The sequence below is a fragment of the Octopus bimaculoides genome, chromosome 23 (genome assembly GCF_046866305.1).
Source record: "Octopus bimaculoides isolate indiv1 chromosome 23, ASM4686630v1, whole genome shotgun sequence".
NCBI lineage: Eukaryota > Metazoa > Mollusca > Cephalopoda > Octopoda > Octopodidae > Octopus > Octopus bimaculoides.
The window spans coordinates 24,107,030-24,124,529 of NC_142950.1; the positions used below are offsets into that span (position 1 = coordinate 24,107,030).

Sequence of the window (17,500 nt, forward strand, 5' to 3'; positions counted from 1 at the left end):
GGAGTAGATTAAAATAGAAAAGAAAAGGCAAGCAGTTTGACAAGGACATTTAATTTAGCTATATAATAATAAAAGGTTTAGATAATCTCTGACAGCTGTTTCTAGAATATTCCAGCTATTAGAACATCAACAGAGAGATAGGTTAAACATATGTAACAGTGAACCACAACAACTATCATTGATGAAGGAGCTTCCTTCCATTGTTAGGTATGTTTAACCTATCTTTCTCTTGATGATGAGATACTCAGCATATGGAATCTTTGCTTGACATGATGTTCCAATTGCTGAAACATCCTAGAAACAGCTAAACCTTTTATACAGCTGAATTAAATGTCCTTGTCAGGTCTTGCCAGCTATTTGCCTTTTCTTTTCTGCTTTAATCTATCTAGCTATCTATATGTGCCCCCCCCCCCCACACACACACTGTAAGGCATTAGGAAGGGCAACCAGTCATCAAAAAATCATGCCAAATCAGACAGTAAAGCTTGGTGCAATCCTCTGGCTTGCCAGCTCCTATCAAACTGTCCGGCCCATTCCAGCATGGAAAAGAAGAAGAAAAGGAGGAGGAAGAAAGAGAAGATGAAGAAAAAGATGATGATGATGATGATGATGATGATGATGCATGATGCAAATGTGCATGAGTACATGCATGTGAATGCACATTTCTTTCTTTTTGAATTATTTGAAACTTTTCTCATAAAGTAGTTGTTGGTTTCCTATGAAGAAACAGAAACAAATCTTCATCGCTGCAATTTGAATGACAACAACAATAACTGTTAAATTTTTAAATTTAGGTTAAGTCTTGCGTATTTTTACTGTTGCACTTAGAGATTATGTCTGTAAAACGTATGCTAGCTGGTCTCTTTCTTTGCTTGAAAATCCTAACTTTTTTACAAATTGTTACTTTAAGATTTATTAACAAAGCTAAATGCATCAATGATTATTGGTATAAATATGAATTTATAATCATGGTAAAGAAGCTGCAAGAGCTGAAGTAGTCGTTCATAAATATTCTGCTTCTCACCGGTATTAGAAGAACTGCCTGCATCTGCAGGACAGCTGATCTCTGTCTGACTGTCTGTCTGTCTGTCTGTCTGTATGTATGTATGTATGTATGTATGTATGTATGTATGTATATTTTGCTCTTTTTTTATGAAGGTTTTGAAGATTTTTATAGTCCCAGATATCACGATCACTTATAGTGCATGAATTAAGGATTTACATTGTATGTATTTATGTGTGTATGTATGCATGTATGCATACTTGCATTTATGTATGTACGTATGCATGCATGTATATATATATATATATATATATATATATATATATATATGCATACTATGTAGCTATGTATGCAAGTATGTATGTTTGTATGCATGCATATGCATGTATGTATAATTCTATATTGGTATGCATACATGTGTGTATATATGCATGTATGCATGTATGCATGCATGCATGCATTTATGTATATATGCATCTATGCATATATATATGTATGCATGTATATATATATATATATATACATATATATATATATATATATGTATATATATACACATAATGTTTGTATATGCATATATATATATATATATATATATATATATATATATATATATATATATATATATATACACACATTGTTAAATGTATGTGTATCTATCTATATATATAATGTGATGATAGACAGGAGGAAAATTAGTCGTAGTGCTAATGAAGAGAGAAAGAGTGAGAGAGAAATGAAGTCAGCTAGGTTGGCAAAAAACTGACTCTAACAGACAATGGCACCAACAGATTTCTAGCAGACCTTATCATGTGATGATGGAATTATTGCTTTAGAATATAGTGTGAAGCTATTTACAGATTTGGTGTTGAAACAAATCACATATTGACTTTACTGACTCTGTCACATATATTTGTGTGTGTGCGCATCTGTGGCTGTGTGTGTGCATGCATTTGCATGGGTTTCTGTATATGTGCATGTATGCATGCTTGTGTGTGTCTGTATGTGAACATGTTTGTGTGCATGCATATGTATATGTATTTATATATGCATATATAAATATATATATATATTTATATATATTTATATACACACATTTAATATAAACACATATATATTGACATATGCATACATATGCATATGTATATGGATATATATGTGTGTATATATATATACACATATATAGATTTGTATGTATATATGTATGTATATGTTTGTGTGTTTATATATAAGTGTATGTTTGTATATGTATGTATGTATGTATGTATGTATATATAAAATAATCTTAATCTGATGTTGTTCATTATTAATTACTTTTTACTGAATTAACAGCTACATTTATCTCATATGTTCCATTCGCTCACAATTTTTTTTTCTACCTGAGGAATTTTCAGTGCTTCTTAATACATTTACGATGTTTTTAATCTTTTAGCATTTAATCCTTTGCACCATCGGAACGTGGCCTATGCCAGCGCCTCCTTGAATGGCTTCTGAGCTGGTGGCATGTAAAAAGCACCATCCGATCATGCTTGATGCCAGCCCCCTCTAGCTCCTGTGCCGGTGGCACGTAAAACAGTACCCACTACACTCTCAGAGTGGTTGGCATTAGGAAAGACATCCAGCTGTAGAAACGTTGCCAGATCAGACTGGAGCCTGGTGCAGCTTCCTGGCTTCCCAGACCCCAGTTGAACTGTCCAACCCATGCCAGCATGGAAAATGGACGTTAAACGATGATGATGATGATGATATATATATATATATATATATATATATAAATATATATATATATATATATATATATATATATATATATATATATATATAAATATATATATATATATATATATATATATATATATATATATATACATATATACACATGTATGTATATATGTATATATACAGAGTGAGTGAACAAGAGAGTAAGAGAGAGAGAGAGAGAGAGAGAGAGAGAGACAGACAAATAGACACACACACTTATATAAAACAACTTGCATTATTGTAATTTACATGTATTTATAAATAAATACACACCATATCTTAATAACTTTAATTAATTTCCTAGAATAATGTATACATATATATAACAGCATACACACCTACATTGCAGCTGACACATTCCATCATACACTCATTTCAGTACACACAAACACACACAGAAACTCACGCACAAACACACACACATGCATACACACATCACTTTCCGTTTTTTTCATTTTACATTCACACTGACTGTAACTGTTCACTGAACAACAACTTCAGGAATTATTAAAGCTGAAACTAAAACCAGGCAAGTGATATACATACATACTTACATACATACATACACATATGCGTATATAATGTATATATAATATATATATATATATATATATATATATATATACATATATACACATGTATGTATATATGTATATATACAGAGTGAGTGAACAAGAGAGTAAGAGAGAGAGAGAGAGAGAGAGAGAGAGAGACAGACAAATAGACACACACACTTATATAAAACAACTTGCATTATTGTAATTTACATGTATTTATAAATAAATACACACCATATCTTAATAACTTTAATTAATTTCCTAGAATAATGTATACATATATATAACAGCATACACACCTACATTGCAGCTGACACATTCCATCATACACTCATTTCAGTACACACAAACACACACAGAAACTCACGCACAAACACACACACATGCATACACACATCACTTTCCGTTTTTTTCATTTTACATTCACACTGACTGTAACTGTTCACTGAACAACAACTTCAGGAATTATTAAAGCTGAAACTAAAACCAGGCAAGTGATATACATACATACTTACATACATACATACACATATGCGTATATAATGTATATATAATATATATATATATATATATATATATATATATATATATATATATATATATATATACATCATTATCATATACACATATATATATATATATATATATATATATATATGTGTGTGTGTGTGTGTCTATATTATGTATATGTATGTTTATAGGTCACAGAAGATGAAGATGCTACTTTGATTCCTTATTATTGTTATATCACTAATCACCATCCAACTATGTCAGGTGGATTTATGTCTCTTTATATTTCTGGTCCCTATTTAATGACTCAGTTATTAGTCTTGGTTATGAGCGAAGGTTCCCATTCAATGGGGCTCTCTCTCAGTCCCTTATCCTGATCCCTGATTTGGAGATGTAACTAGGAGATCGTCGTCTCTGGTTACAACTTATTTCTCAAGTGCAGTGTACTGTAACTGTTTGTAACAACTTTAACGACTGAACCACCAGATCAGTTCACTTAACCTAAAAATTTAACAGCTGTTCCCTCTCCTGGAATGACACACTTCACTGAATCCCATACCTTTACAATGCATCACTGAAACCTTCTATTTACAGTTTACAATTCAAATATTTGTTCACCTGAAAAACCCATGCAACCCTCATTTAGGGTGTCATATTTTAAATATGTGGAGGCTTTCCTCATAGCTCTAACCACAGTAACCCACCAATGGATTAACAAGTTATGTATTCACACCCTGCTCACCAGTTACAACTTTTAACATCACCTAAAATCACAAGTTACCTCTTGGAATCATTAACTCTATGACCCGTGGTCACTCTTATCCAGTTGGAACAATCTGTTCCAGTTATAACACTACTTCCAAACCAAAGATGGCATTAAGAACAACAAATCTAAAGATTACTTCAGATGAGTCTTGGACTACATTGTTTAATAAACTTTTTAAATCCTTCGTGACATCATCAAAGATGAGCTGGTTGCTGCCAGGTAACGAAGATTTGGTAGTTGGCTTGGTCTTCAGACAAATCAACCAATTTGCTTCACAGGTTGGTCACATTTGGAACTTAGCATTCTCATTCTTATTTCTTCTTTGCTCCTGGTAGTTTGATCTAGACTTTATCTTACACTGGAATGTCTTGAAACACATGTAATTCATCATCACATTGTTTACCAGCTCTGTGTGTGTGTCTGTGTGTCTGTACTATAAAAAGGATTTTAAGATTATAAACATCATCATCATCATCACTTCTTTTGCTGTCTGTACATGTGTTTTTATGTTTACACACACACACATACATATATATAAGTTTAGGATGACAAAGGAAGTAAACAATAATGTTAAGAACATCATTTGCTTACAACTGTTTCTGCTATACAGGAAGGAAAGATTAACTCAACTACGAGTGAATTGTGACTTATAACAGTAACAACTGTGAGCTAATGGTGTTCATAACATAATCATTTCTTTTGTCTTCCCAATCTCTTATTACCACTCTGAACTTGAAAGGTGCATCGTACTGAAGCATATCTATATTGAGTTCAATCGCCAGGTTATTAACATCATAACGCAATATTAATATATATCTATCTATATAGATATAACAAAACTGTCCGATGAACGGGAACGTGAAACTCAGAGTAATAGTCTTTTGTTATATTTCTGCTGCTTTTAAATAAAGCATATTACTCTACCTCTGATATTTGAGTACTCTTTTTTCCACCTTGTTGCACATTCATGTGCTTACTACGGTATATATATATATATATATATATATATATATATATATAGGTTTTAAAGGGTGGATAGTTTATTCAGTATAACAATGGTTCTCAGAGCTGGCTGCTCTCCCTTGTGTCAACTCCTTGTCTATGAAGTCTAGCATCAGTAAGCTGTATTATGAACGTCAGTACAAACTACACCAAACAGTTATAATACTTTCTCAGGGCACAACACACTGCTTCTAGTAACATCTGAAGTTATGAGCATGTGATCCGTAGTCCAGGACTTTCTGTCTGTCTGTCTCTATCTACCTATCTATCTATCTATCTATCTATCTATCTATCTATCTATCTATCTACCTACCTACTTACCTATCTATCTATCTATCTATCTACCTACCTACTTACCTATCTATCTATCTATCTATCTATCTATCTATCTACCTACCTGTCTATCTGTCTGTCTGTCTATCCGCCTATATATATCTGTGTGTGTGTGTACATGTAATAATATATATGCTTATTCATACACACACACACACACACACACACATGAATATGCATATATATGAGAAGGTGCATAGTTTAGTGGTTAGGGTGTTGCATTCAAAATTGCAAGATTGTGGGTTCGATTCTCAAACTAGGCATTGAATTGTGTTCTTCAACAAAGCACTTCATTTCACATTGCTCTGCGATCATTTCAACATCTGGCATGTACCACCCAGTTGCACCTGCACAGGTAATGTTGATCTGATGGAGAGAGTGAGCTTATGTCTACACAACAAACACTTGATGACTATAAACAAATCATCTGTGGTTGTTCGGTAAGGAATTGTCAAACCCTCATACAACATCTAACGACGGGAGAGTCCATTATGCATATATATATATATATATATATATATATATATATATATATATATATATATATATATATATATATATATACACACACACACACACACACACACACGTACACACACACACATACACATGTATAGTAATAAGAATAATAATTCTTGGATGGAATTTATAAATATTTTAATGCATCACAATACACATTTCCAAAAATCACATGATTTTTAAGATCTTAGTTTGTATTCCTGGGATGGTTACAGTTCAGTTCATATTATCCATGGACATCAGGTAGATCATGTTCTTTCATTCATTTCTTCGTGCGTAGTGATGCATTAAAATATTTATAAATTCCATCCAAGGATTATTATCGTTATTATTATTATTATTATATTTATCCTACATTATATCGGCACAGTTTGGTGCAACCCTGAAATACTAGTATTAACCTTCCCTTCCTGTGATATCACTGTGCCTCTTACGTGCCCATAGCTTGCACTGGGTACACCATATGGAATTTCTACCTTCACCTTTTTTTACATATTGATCAGGGCCATCTCCCAGAAAGGATTAGCAATTTGCTTTCATACTGAACTTTGCCCAGCCTATTCTTTTTCTAGTGGTAACACTCTCTGAGCATCTACTCCCAAACTAGGTAGTGGAAGCTATCAACTACTTCTAGTTTCTTCCCCTGGCATGTGATGGAATCTTTTTTTCTGAGCATCCGTGGCATTTATTGCCCCTGTGCATCTGCCGCACACGAAAGCTATCTTCCCGGTTAATCTTCCTTTGATATCGCTGCACCTCTTATATGTCCATAGCTTACACTGGGTACATCTTATGGAGTTTCTACCTACACCTTTTCTACAGATCAAGTAGGGCTACTTACTTGAAGGGGTGTGTGATGTGTTCACCTTCCTACTTACTAGAAGTAAGTAGGAATAAGAATAGGCTGGGCAAAGTTCAGAAAGCTTCTACCCATCCTGGTGACAAAGGGCCTCTCGCTCAGAGTGAAAGGTAGATTGTATGATGCATGTGTGCGAACTGCCATGCTTCACAATAGTGAAACATGGATCATGCTTTGCGACATTGACTCTAAGGCCCTTCAATTCTAAACCTTGCTTCTACACCTGAAATTTCTTTTCTAGTTCTGGTAGTGATTCTGCTATGAGGGCCAGGTCATCAGCATAGAGGAGCTCCTAGGGACAACCTGTCTTGAATTCCTGTTATTGCCTGGAGGACTATGATGAATAAGAGGGGGCTGAGGGCCGATCCTTGGTGGACCCCTATTTCTACCCGGAATTTGTCACTATACTCATTGCCAACCCTAACCTTACTAATGGCATCTCTGTATAGGACCTGTACAGCCCTTATTAAACATTCATCAATCCCCAGTTTCCACATCACCCACCAGATAAGGGATCGGGGGACACTGTTAAAGGCTTTCTCCAAGTCCACAAAAGCTAAGTATAGGGGTTTATCTTTGGCTAGGTATTTCTCCTGCAGCTGCTGTACCAGGAATATAGCATCAGTGGTGCTTTGCTTTGACCTGGCACAAAACCGAACTGCATCTCATCTAAGCAGACTCTTTCCCTAATTAGTTGGGCTATGATCCTCTCCATGACCTTCGTCACCTGATCCAGCAGTTTGATACCCCTGTAGTTACTTCTATCTAAGGCATCACCTTTGCCCTTGTAGCAGTTGGCTGTGGTGCTGCTGTGCCAGTCATTGGGTATGACTCCATCATGAACTACCTGGTTTACAATATGAGTGACTAAGCCGTAGACCATACCACCAGATGTTTTAAGCCTCTCAGCAGTGAATCCTGATGGGCTGGGGGCTTTTCCTGGCTTCATACCCTTAATTGCTTTATCTACCAGGGTGCTGTCTATTCGATAGCTGTTCCCTCTATTGGGTCAACATTTGGCAGGCTCTCCTCCTCCCATTCATTCTCCACGTTCAACAATCTTTCATAATGGCTTCTCCAAGCTTCTTTCTTTTCTGAATCATTAAAAGCAAGTGCACCATCATCCATGTGGACACATTTCTCTCCTATGACATTGCAATTTTCTCTCACACACTGTCTCGCAATCTGAAATACTTCAGTTCTTTGGTCCTCACATTGCTGGACATTGGCAAGCTTCTTCTTTTCTGCTTCACCCTTAGCTATGTATACCTGTCGCCCTGCCTCCCTTTTGGCTATCTGGTACAGTTCCCTGCTATCCCCACCCTTCCAGGCTTTCCAGGTCTGTTTCTTTGCTCTAATGGCTTTGTCTACCATATTATTCCACCACCACGTTACTCTAGGTCTGGAAGGGACTTTGTACCATCCACAGACTTGGTCTGTGGCACTCAGTAAGCTGTCCTGTTGGAATTTCCAGCTACCTTCTATGTCCAAGGTCTGTAGCTCCTCCTCCCTCTCATCAAATTTCTTGATGAGGATGTCCCTGAATCTCTGACCATGTGAAGGGTTCTTTAGCTTCTAAATCCTTCTTTTCTAGATTGGACTGCTTCTTGGCATCCTTTTGACCTCAAGTCTAAAGTCACTAATGACTAGTCTATGCTGGGGGGGGAGGGTACATTCTTCACCCAGGAGGGTCTTTGTATTTAAGAGCAACCTGCATCCCACTGTCTGGTGAGGATGAAATCAATCTGGCTAGCAGAATCACTTGATTGATAGGTTATCAGGTAGCTGTCTGGCTTCCTGAAGTTAGTGTTGCAGATTAAAAGGTTACATGCATCACAGAACTCCAGTAGCCTAGTTCCCTCATTGTTTCGGGAACCAATACCATGGCCCCTGTGTACACCAGTGAAGATACCAGACTGCCACCCAACATGCCCATTAAAATCTCCAGCTGCATGTGGTTGATGCCAGCCCCCTCTGGCCCCTGTGCCAGTGGCATGTAAAAAAGTACCCACAACACTCTCAGAGTGGTTGGCATTAGGAAGGGAACAAACAGAGAAATGAGACATGCAACATAAAGAGTATAACCCTTCGTCAGTTGTCCCTGTTCCATCTACTCTGCATTTCTATATGTATGTATACATATAGATGGTATGTACATATATGTATGGATATATGCATATGTTTATATATTGTTTATATTATTATATGATCGAACACCACATATCCTTTCCCAAGTAAGTTTTATATATATATATTATATATATATATATATATATATATATATATATATATATATATATATATATATATATATATATATATATATATATATATATATATATATACACACACACACATATACACACATACATATATGGTTTATATATATGTGTGTATGCATGTATAAATGTTTATATATATATATATATATATAATAAAAGATAAAAGGGATTATAAATCCAGACAGATATCTCTAAAGCACAGAGTATTAAGTGAACTTGGCTGACTATATCAAACAATGAGATACCAATAATTTCAAGCAGAATTACCATCCAAGGTAATTTGTCATGTATAACAAGTAAATACAAATATCACTGAGAAGAAATTCAAAGTATACCATAACAAGAACAAAAATGGGGAAAAAATCACATCTTTACACCATTACTACATTACTGAAGATCGTTTCTATTGTGCCAGCATATTTAGATACAGGTAATAAAATACCAGTCTAACTTATATATCTGAAAATATATGCTAACACAACATTATCAGGGCAATCCGAAATGAGTTAAATTCAAAATGAATTACGAAAATGTCTCCAATAGATGAATGCATACAAAAAGAACATTTAGAAGTAATTATAAAGTATGTTTCCTGAAGGTAGAGATCACATTTAAAATTACCAGCATCGTATGATGGTGCAAACTAATAATGGATCACTTTCTATCATTGTTGAAGTTTCTGTCTTTTAAATCTGAAACGTATTTACTTAGGTTTGTAGAATTACATTTTCTTCTAAACTTAAATGAAGATTAATTATGGAATCTACATTTCCAAATTGAATCAGAAGAACCTATGTACTTATTTGTACAATTCCTTGTAATTACCTTAAATTGATACACTATATCCTTCTTTAAATGCTGATTTTCTAAAAGAAACAATTTTGAATTTATTCATTCATATGTAGTACCTTAGCACCTTATCTATTGACTCATCATCGTCATCATTATTATTATTGTTGTTGTTGTTGTTGTTGTTTTCTACTCTAGGCACAAGGCCTGAAATTTTGGGGAAGGGGGCCAGTCGATTAGATTGACTTCAGTAGCAAACTGGTACTTAATTTATCGACCCTGATAGGAGGAAAGGCAAAATCGATCTCGGCGGAATTTGAACTCAGAACATAAATTATTATTATTATTAATATTGTTGCTATTATTATTATTATTATTATTATTATTAATAGTAATAATAATAATGATAATGATATTAAGGCAAAAAGCTGGTAGAATTGTTAGCAGAGTGGGCAAAATGCTTAGCAACATTTCATATGCCTTGACATTCTGAGTTCAAATTCCACCAAGATCGACTTTGCCTTTCATCCTTTGGGGGTTGATAAACTAAGTACCAGTTGAGCACTGGGGTCAATGTAATTGGTTTAACCCCTTCTCCAAAACTGCTGGCCTTGAGCTAAAATTTGAAATGATCATCTTATAATAATTCTGCTTGTCATTGCATGAATTAGCCCGTCAGTAACACTTTCATGTGATTAGAGAAGAGAGCGAAAGAAAAGAGGGAGAGAGAAAAAGAGTGAAGGAGAAAAAGAGAGAGAAAGAAATATCTATGAGTGAGGTGGAGGGAATGTAATTGTAACACTTTCATGTGATTGGTTGAAAGGAAAGAGAGAAGAAAGAAAAAGGAGAGAGGAAAAAAAGGATAACGCAAAGAGTGAGACAGAAAGAGGGAGAAAGAAGCATCCATTATGTGAGGTAGGAGGAAGGTAATATTCATTATGTGGTTGAAAAAGTTAGTTGAGGGTACAGGAAGAGAGTTAAAAATATAATTTTAGCAGAGGGGTGATGTTTTGATGGTGAGGTTAAAGAAAGGCACACAGAGAGAGGGGGGAGAGGGAGAGAAAGAGAGAGAGAGAGAGAGAGAGAGAGAGAGAGAGAGAAAAAGAGAGAGAGAGAGAAAGAGAGAGAGACAGAGAAATGATGATGATGATGGTGGTGGTGGTTGTAGTGGTTATGGTTGTGACTGGATTGTGAAAAGTGTATTTTTTTAAATTGAACTAAGTTTTTCGTATCCCATATCACTTAATGCATGTGCATAAGTGCAATTCCATGAAATATTCACACATACTTACGTGGTAAATATATGCAATTTAACTAAAGGTTGTATCATATGTACAGGATTTTTTTTTATGGGGAAAATAGAAAAATAAGAATATTTATTTTATGAGTGCTGTGTAGTAAATTTATAAAATTGTACATAAATTATATAAAGCACATTAAGCAATCATCCAATTCCAATTTCTTTCATTTTTCAATGAGTAGCAGATGAGTGATTATCTTTCCATACAGACACAACAAAGGCTACACTTTCAGGGTTTTTTGGATAAAGTTTTCAGAAATAATCCAATAAGTTTACCATTAATTCCGTGAAATATTCATGGTTCCTGCTAGTTATTATTATTATTATGGTTGGGGCAGCAAGCTGGTAGAATTTTTAGCACACTAGGCAAAATGCTTAGCAACATTTTGTCTGTCTTTATGTTCTGGGTTCAAATTCTGCCTAGGTTGACTTTGCTTTTCCTCCCTTTCAGAGCCAATAAAATAAGTACCAGGTGAATGCTGGGATCAATGTAATTGACTTACCTCTTCCTCTGAAATTGCTGGCCTTGTACTAAAATGTGAAACCAATATTAATGTTTATCTTCAATACTTCCTATTTTACCAATCTTATTTTTATTAATATTCTTGCTTTTACTTAACTTACTGACATAAGATTGTTTGATATATTTATTTCTATTGCCCATTTCATCATATTTAATATCTTATCATTACTGGGAATTTTATTAGTATTTTGGTTCTGGATGTAATAAGTTTTGTCCCTATACCCAGCTTCAGCTAATGCATGGTTATAATACTTTTTATTTTGTGAAATACATCCTCATTATAGTTAAATGTAACTAATAAGTGCAGGAGTGGCTGTGTGGTAAGTAGCTTGCTTCCCAACCACATGGTTCCGGGTTCAGTCCCACTGCGTGGCACCTTGGGCAAGTGTCTTCTACTATAGCCTCGGGCCGACCAAAACCTTGTGAGTGGATTTGGAAGACAGAAACTGAAAGAAGCCCATCGAATATATGTATGTGTGTTTGTGTTTGTCCCCCCACCATCGCTTGACAACCGATGCTGGTGTGTCTATGTCCCTGTAACTTAGCGGTTCGGCAAAAAGAGACTGATAGAGTAAGTACTAGGCTTACAAAGAATAAGTCGTGGGGTCGATTTTCTCGACTAAAGGCGGTGCTCCAGCATGGCTGCAGTCAAATGACTGAAACAAGTAAAAGAGTAAAAGAGTATTACTTGAAGGCTCGCTCAATATCATTATGTAATCATATATATTTTATTTCAACACGGAAAAGCTTTATAGTAACAGCTTAGTCAGTTTCATGATACAGGGAAGTACTTTTGATTTCCTAAACTTATATTTACTTTTTGGTTCATCTGGTGGATGATGCCTTGTGTTTATCTGTAATTGTTCGTGGAATTTTCATTGTGCATGTATCTGTTGCTACACATCCAACAATAGTTGATGTGGTATAGGATACATTGGAGATGGTGTGTAAAGTGAGTCAGTATGACAGAGTAGATATGTCCAGCTTGTTGTGTGTTCTTAATCACTACCTAATTATTTCTATTATGTTTTTTTGTAGATAATTGTACCCCTGAAGTATCAGGCAATTAGTTTTGTTACACTGTCGCATGAAGATTACACACTGACATATCAAAGTCCATAGTCTGTAAAATAAAATTAATGACAGATTATGGTATTTCAGCACCTTATTCCATTGAGTTATGAATGCAGTAACTCCAGCCTCTGCTGAAACATTATATGACGTGTAATTGAACCAAAGGGTCGCTAATGGTGGTGTTCCATATGGAGAATCTGTTTCTAGTCCAAGGGCAACGAGTGAGTCCATCTGGCCACTTCCTGTTGTCCTTAAACTACTTCTGTGGTTCCAGAATTGAGGTGATATTTATGATGGCAAGGGATTGTATAATGATTAGATTAATCACATTGCCCTCTGCAATGAGAACCACATTCTCTCTACACGATAATTTGAGAAGACTTTTGGGATCAAGAGACTTGCCACAATGATTCATTCATTCCTCCACATATATATATCAAATCCAGTCCTGAAATTGTGGAGCTCATCCAGGCTTAATATGCCTCTGATGCTCAGCCCATACCAAGTATCAACCGGAAGTCAAAATAGTTTGACCCTTGCAGAATGTAAGTGACAGCTTGAACATTAATTAGATTGATAAAAAAGAGACTCAAAGATGGTTTGGTTGTATAAATTGTTCCAAATTCTTTGAGTCAATTTTCCCAGCTCTAGAACAAACAAACTGTACTTCTCCACTGTTGTAGGGCTTCAGCCATGCTCATACTCATAGTCGTAGCCTTGGTGACAGCTGTGCTTGTGTTTGTGCTTGTTGTCATGCTCACTCAGTCCTCATCTTCATCTGTGTGGGCATGCTCAATGTTTTGCTCCCACTCCTGGATGTTTCTGTGCTCATGGTCACATTTGTGCCTGCCTCTGTTTGTTGGAACTAATCCATGTTGGATAGAAAGTTGTATATCAAAGAGGAGCAAGCACAAATGCAGGAAATGAAACAGAAAAGAGATAGAATGAAGCGTTTATGTGAACCCAATACTCTCAAATTACTTCAGCAGTGCTACCTGGGCAAGGGATACCAAAGTGCACAGAATATTGACCAAGTTTCTCATAAATTGAATTGCCAAATAGTTGCAGAGATGATAAGAATCTGACTGAGGATCGGTACCTTTCAGAGTATTCCTAAGAATAAAAAAAGACCCTAAATTCTGTGGTTCAGTTATTCCAATGTTTTTTAGTATTCTTTAAATATTGAAACTTTAGAAACAAAGGTAGATACAAAAATAAGATTGGAAATTAGGTGAAGCCTATGGCAACTGTTATATCACAATACTACACAGTGGCTGTGTGAGCTATCTCATCCCCGTCGCCACTGTTCTATCGCACATTCGGATGACCTCTACTCAACTACACCAACGTCTAGACTTCTCCCTATATATCTACATATTTGGCTAGCCTACTTCATTGTCTGGAGGCATCGACACAACAGCAACAGAGGGAGGGACTATGATGGAGGGGAAGAACTTGGTGTATAGAAGTACCATTGCCCCTAATGATGAATATTTCATCATGACTGGCTGGATATCCAAAAATCGTATTTTGGACAGAGTATATTTGTGTTTGATGTTTTTCACTAGTTTTGTATCTCTCATTTTAACAGTGGAGTGTATAATGCACACAGTATATACACCTATATATATATAGGCTAGCCCAATATGTAGATATATGTAGATATATACACCTATACATACACATTATGTAAAATTTTCTTATGACTGTCTTTGTTATTTCATTGATGTGGTAACATGCATATATATTTTTATCAATGTTTCACAACTAGAAAGACATGGTTGTCGAAAATTTATAATTTATTTGTGGTTATTTCTAATTAAATATATATTTGTGTGTATGTGTGTCTCTACAGACATATATACAAACATATAGCTAAAGATGAACAAAAACGAAAAAACCTATGTAGAACTGCTGAGAAACTTATAGATAATCCACCTAAATTACAAGTTTAGATTTATACCTGTAATTACTGGATCACTTTGAAATGTAACCAACTAACTCAGTACCAATCTTGAGAAAATCTTGATCCTCGAAACCAGAAAGGAGAAAGTTAATTGGAAGACTACAGATAACAGCTGTCAATTGAGCTGTCAGAAAATGTACAACTTCCAAAAGTTTAACATATGAGTACATATGCACATGTCTATACATGAAACTGTACACATGGATATACATACATAAAATAAAACATCAGTAAAACACCAAATACCTGCACTTATACACAACTATCCAGTGGAGATTTCAATGATGGAGCCTTTGATTTTAGTTGGAAACCAGCTTCTTTTGGCAAAAATTCAGAAATAAAATCTAGAAATAATTGCATGCATACATACATCAGTTGTGGTGTGCAAGAGAGACGATTGCGCTGGTATGGACATGTGGTGAGAATGGATGAGGATAACTGCGTGAAAAAGTGCCACACCCTAACAGTTGAGGGAACCCGTGGAAGAGGTAGGCCCAGGAAGACCTGGGCTGAGGTGGTGAGGCAAGACCTTCGTACATTGGGCCTCACCGAGGCGATGACTACTGACCGAGACCTTTGGAAATGTGCTGTGCGTGAGAAGACCCGGCAAGCCAAGTAAGATCGTTGCCAGTGCCCCTGGACTGGTTCTTGTGCGGGTGGCACATGAGATGCACCATTTTGAGCGTGGCCGTTGCCAGTACCGCCTGACTGGCTCCTGTAGGATTTTCGAGCGAGATCGTTGCCAGTGCCCCTGGACTGGCTTGTGCGGGTGGCACATAAAAGACACCATTTTGAGCGTGGCCGTTGCCAGTACCGCCTGACTGGCTCCTGTAGGATTTTCGAGCGAGATCGTTGCCAGTGCCCCTGGACTGGCTTGTGCGGGTGGCACATAAAAGACACCATTTTGAGCGTGGCCGTTTTCGTGCGGGTGACACGTAAAAGCACCCACTACACTCTCTGAGTGGTTGGCGTTAGGAAGGGCATCCAGCTGTAGAAACTCTGCCAAATTAGATTGGAGCCTGGTGTTGCCATCCGGTTTCACCAGTCCTCAGTCAAATCGTCCAACCCATGCTAGCATGGAAAGCGGACGTTAAACGATGATGATGATGATGATACATACATACATGCTGGCTGCCAAATTAAATGAGCATGGCTGACAGGTGGGGGAGGGCTGGAATTTGTCTTGTTAGGATCTCCAAAAATTGCTGCAATCTGTTCCCAGTTCAAACAGGATTATCCTTCTTGATGACTTTGATGCCAGAGTCAGCAGGGATTGGCAGACATGGATCCGCCTTGGATGATTTGTTGTAGGTAATATAGATAGCAACAGTTTGCCTCTGCTTCAACTGTGCACTGACTATAAGCTGTTTATTTCCAGCACGTAATTCCACACACACACACACACACACACACACACACACACACATATGCATGCATGTACATACATACATACATGATGGCCATCCACTCGTGACCGAGGAAGACCATTGCCGACCTTCGGGAACATTGTGCACTCTAGGACTAACTTATATTTTGCATTTGCGGTTCCATTGGTGGCGAATGAGCCCTGCTCTTGACAAGCGTACACGACTGCAAACATTGCAGACCAATGCCTGTCATCGCCACAGATGGAGGAAGCAGGTTAAGGAGGGGATCGACTTCTGAGAGAGCACGTACCCAGCATGAAGAACTTAAGAGAGCTGCGCAAAAGCACATGACTCATATAGTGAATGGGGAAAACATACATACATACATACATACATACATACTTACATACATGCCTATTTTAATCATATTTTCTACTTCCTCATTTCATTCAGCTGTATTATATCATTATCATTACACATAAATGTTAGATTGAAATAATAACAAAAAAATGTGTTTATTCCTGAAATAATGTTTCAATCATTTCCTATATTTCAGAATATGACCCCCACCACTGAAAATGAGAAGAGGTTTGTTACTTTATATTTTATTACTCTAATGTTTTAGTGTTTCCAGTTGAAAGAATATAAAAGCTGAAAAATTTTGACACGAGTTAGTCCTGTATTCTTGTAATTATTGATCTCTTGTTTCAATCATTAGACTACAGCCATATTAGGACACCACCTTGAAGAATTTCAGTACTTTCTTTCTTTTTTTTTCCTTCTAAGCCTGATACTTATTCTGTCTGTCTCTTTTGCCGAACTGCTAAGTCATGACACATTGAGCACACCAAAACTGGTTGTCAAGTAGTGGAGGTGGGGACAAACACAG

The 17,500-nt window shown here is 36.3% G+C and overlaps 1 protein-coding gene across 1 annotated transcript in view; it reads left to right on the forward strand.

Annotated features, from left to right (window-relative positions):
* The window catches only part of LOC128250610 (uncharacterized), a 559,608-nt gene that overhangs the window by 459,647 nt on the left and 82,461 nt on the right, over positions 1 to 17,500 (forward strand). Inside the window, exon 9 of the mRNA XM_089340726.1 lies at positions 17,168 to 17,199. Coding sequence (XP_089196852.1) covers positions 17,168 to 17,199 — 32 coding nt within the window. The remainder of the gene's footprint in view (positions 1 to 17,167; positions 17,200 to 17,500) is intronic.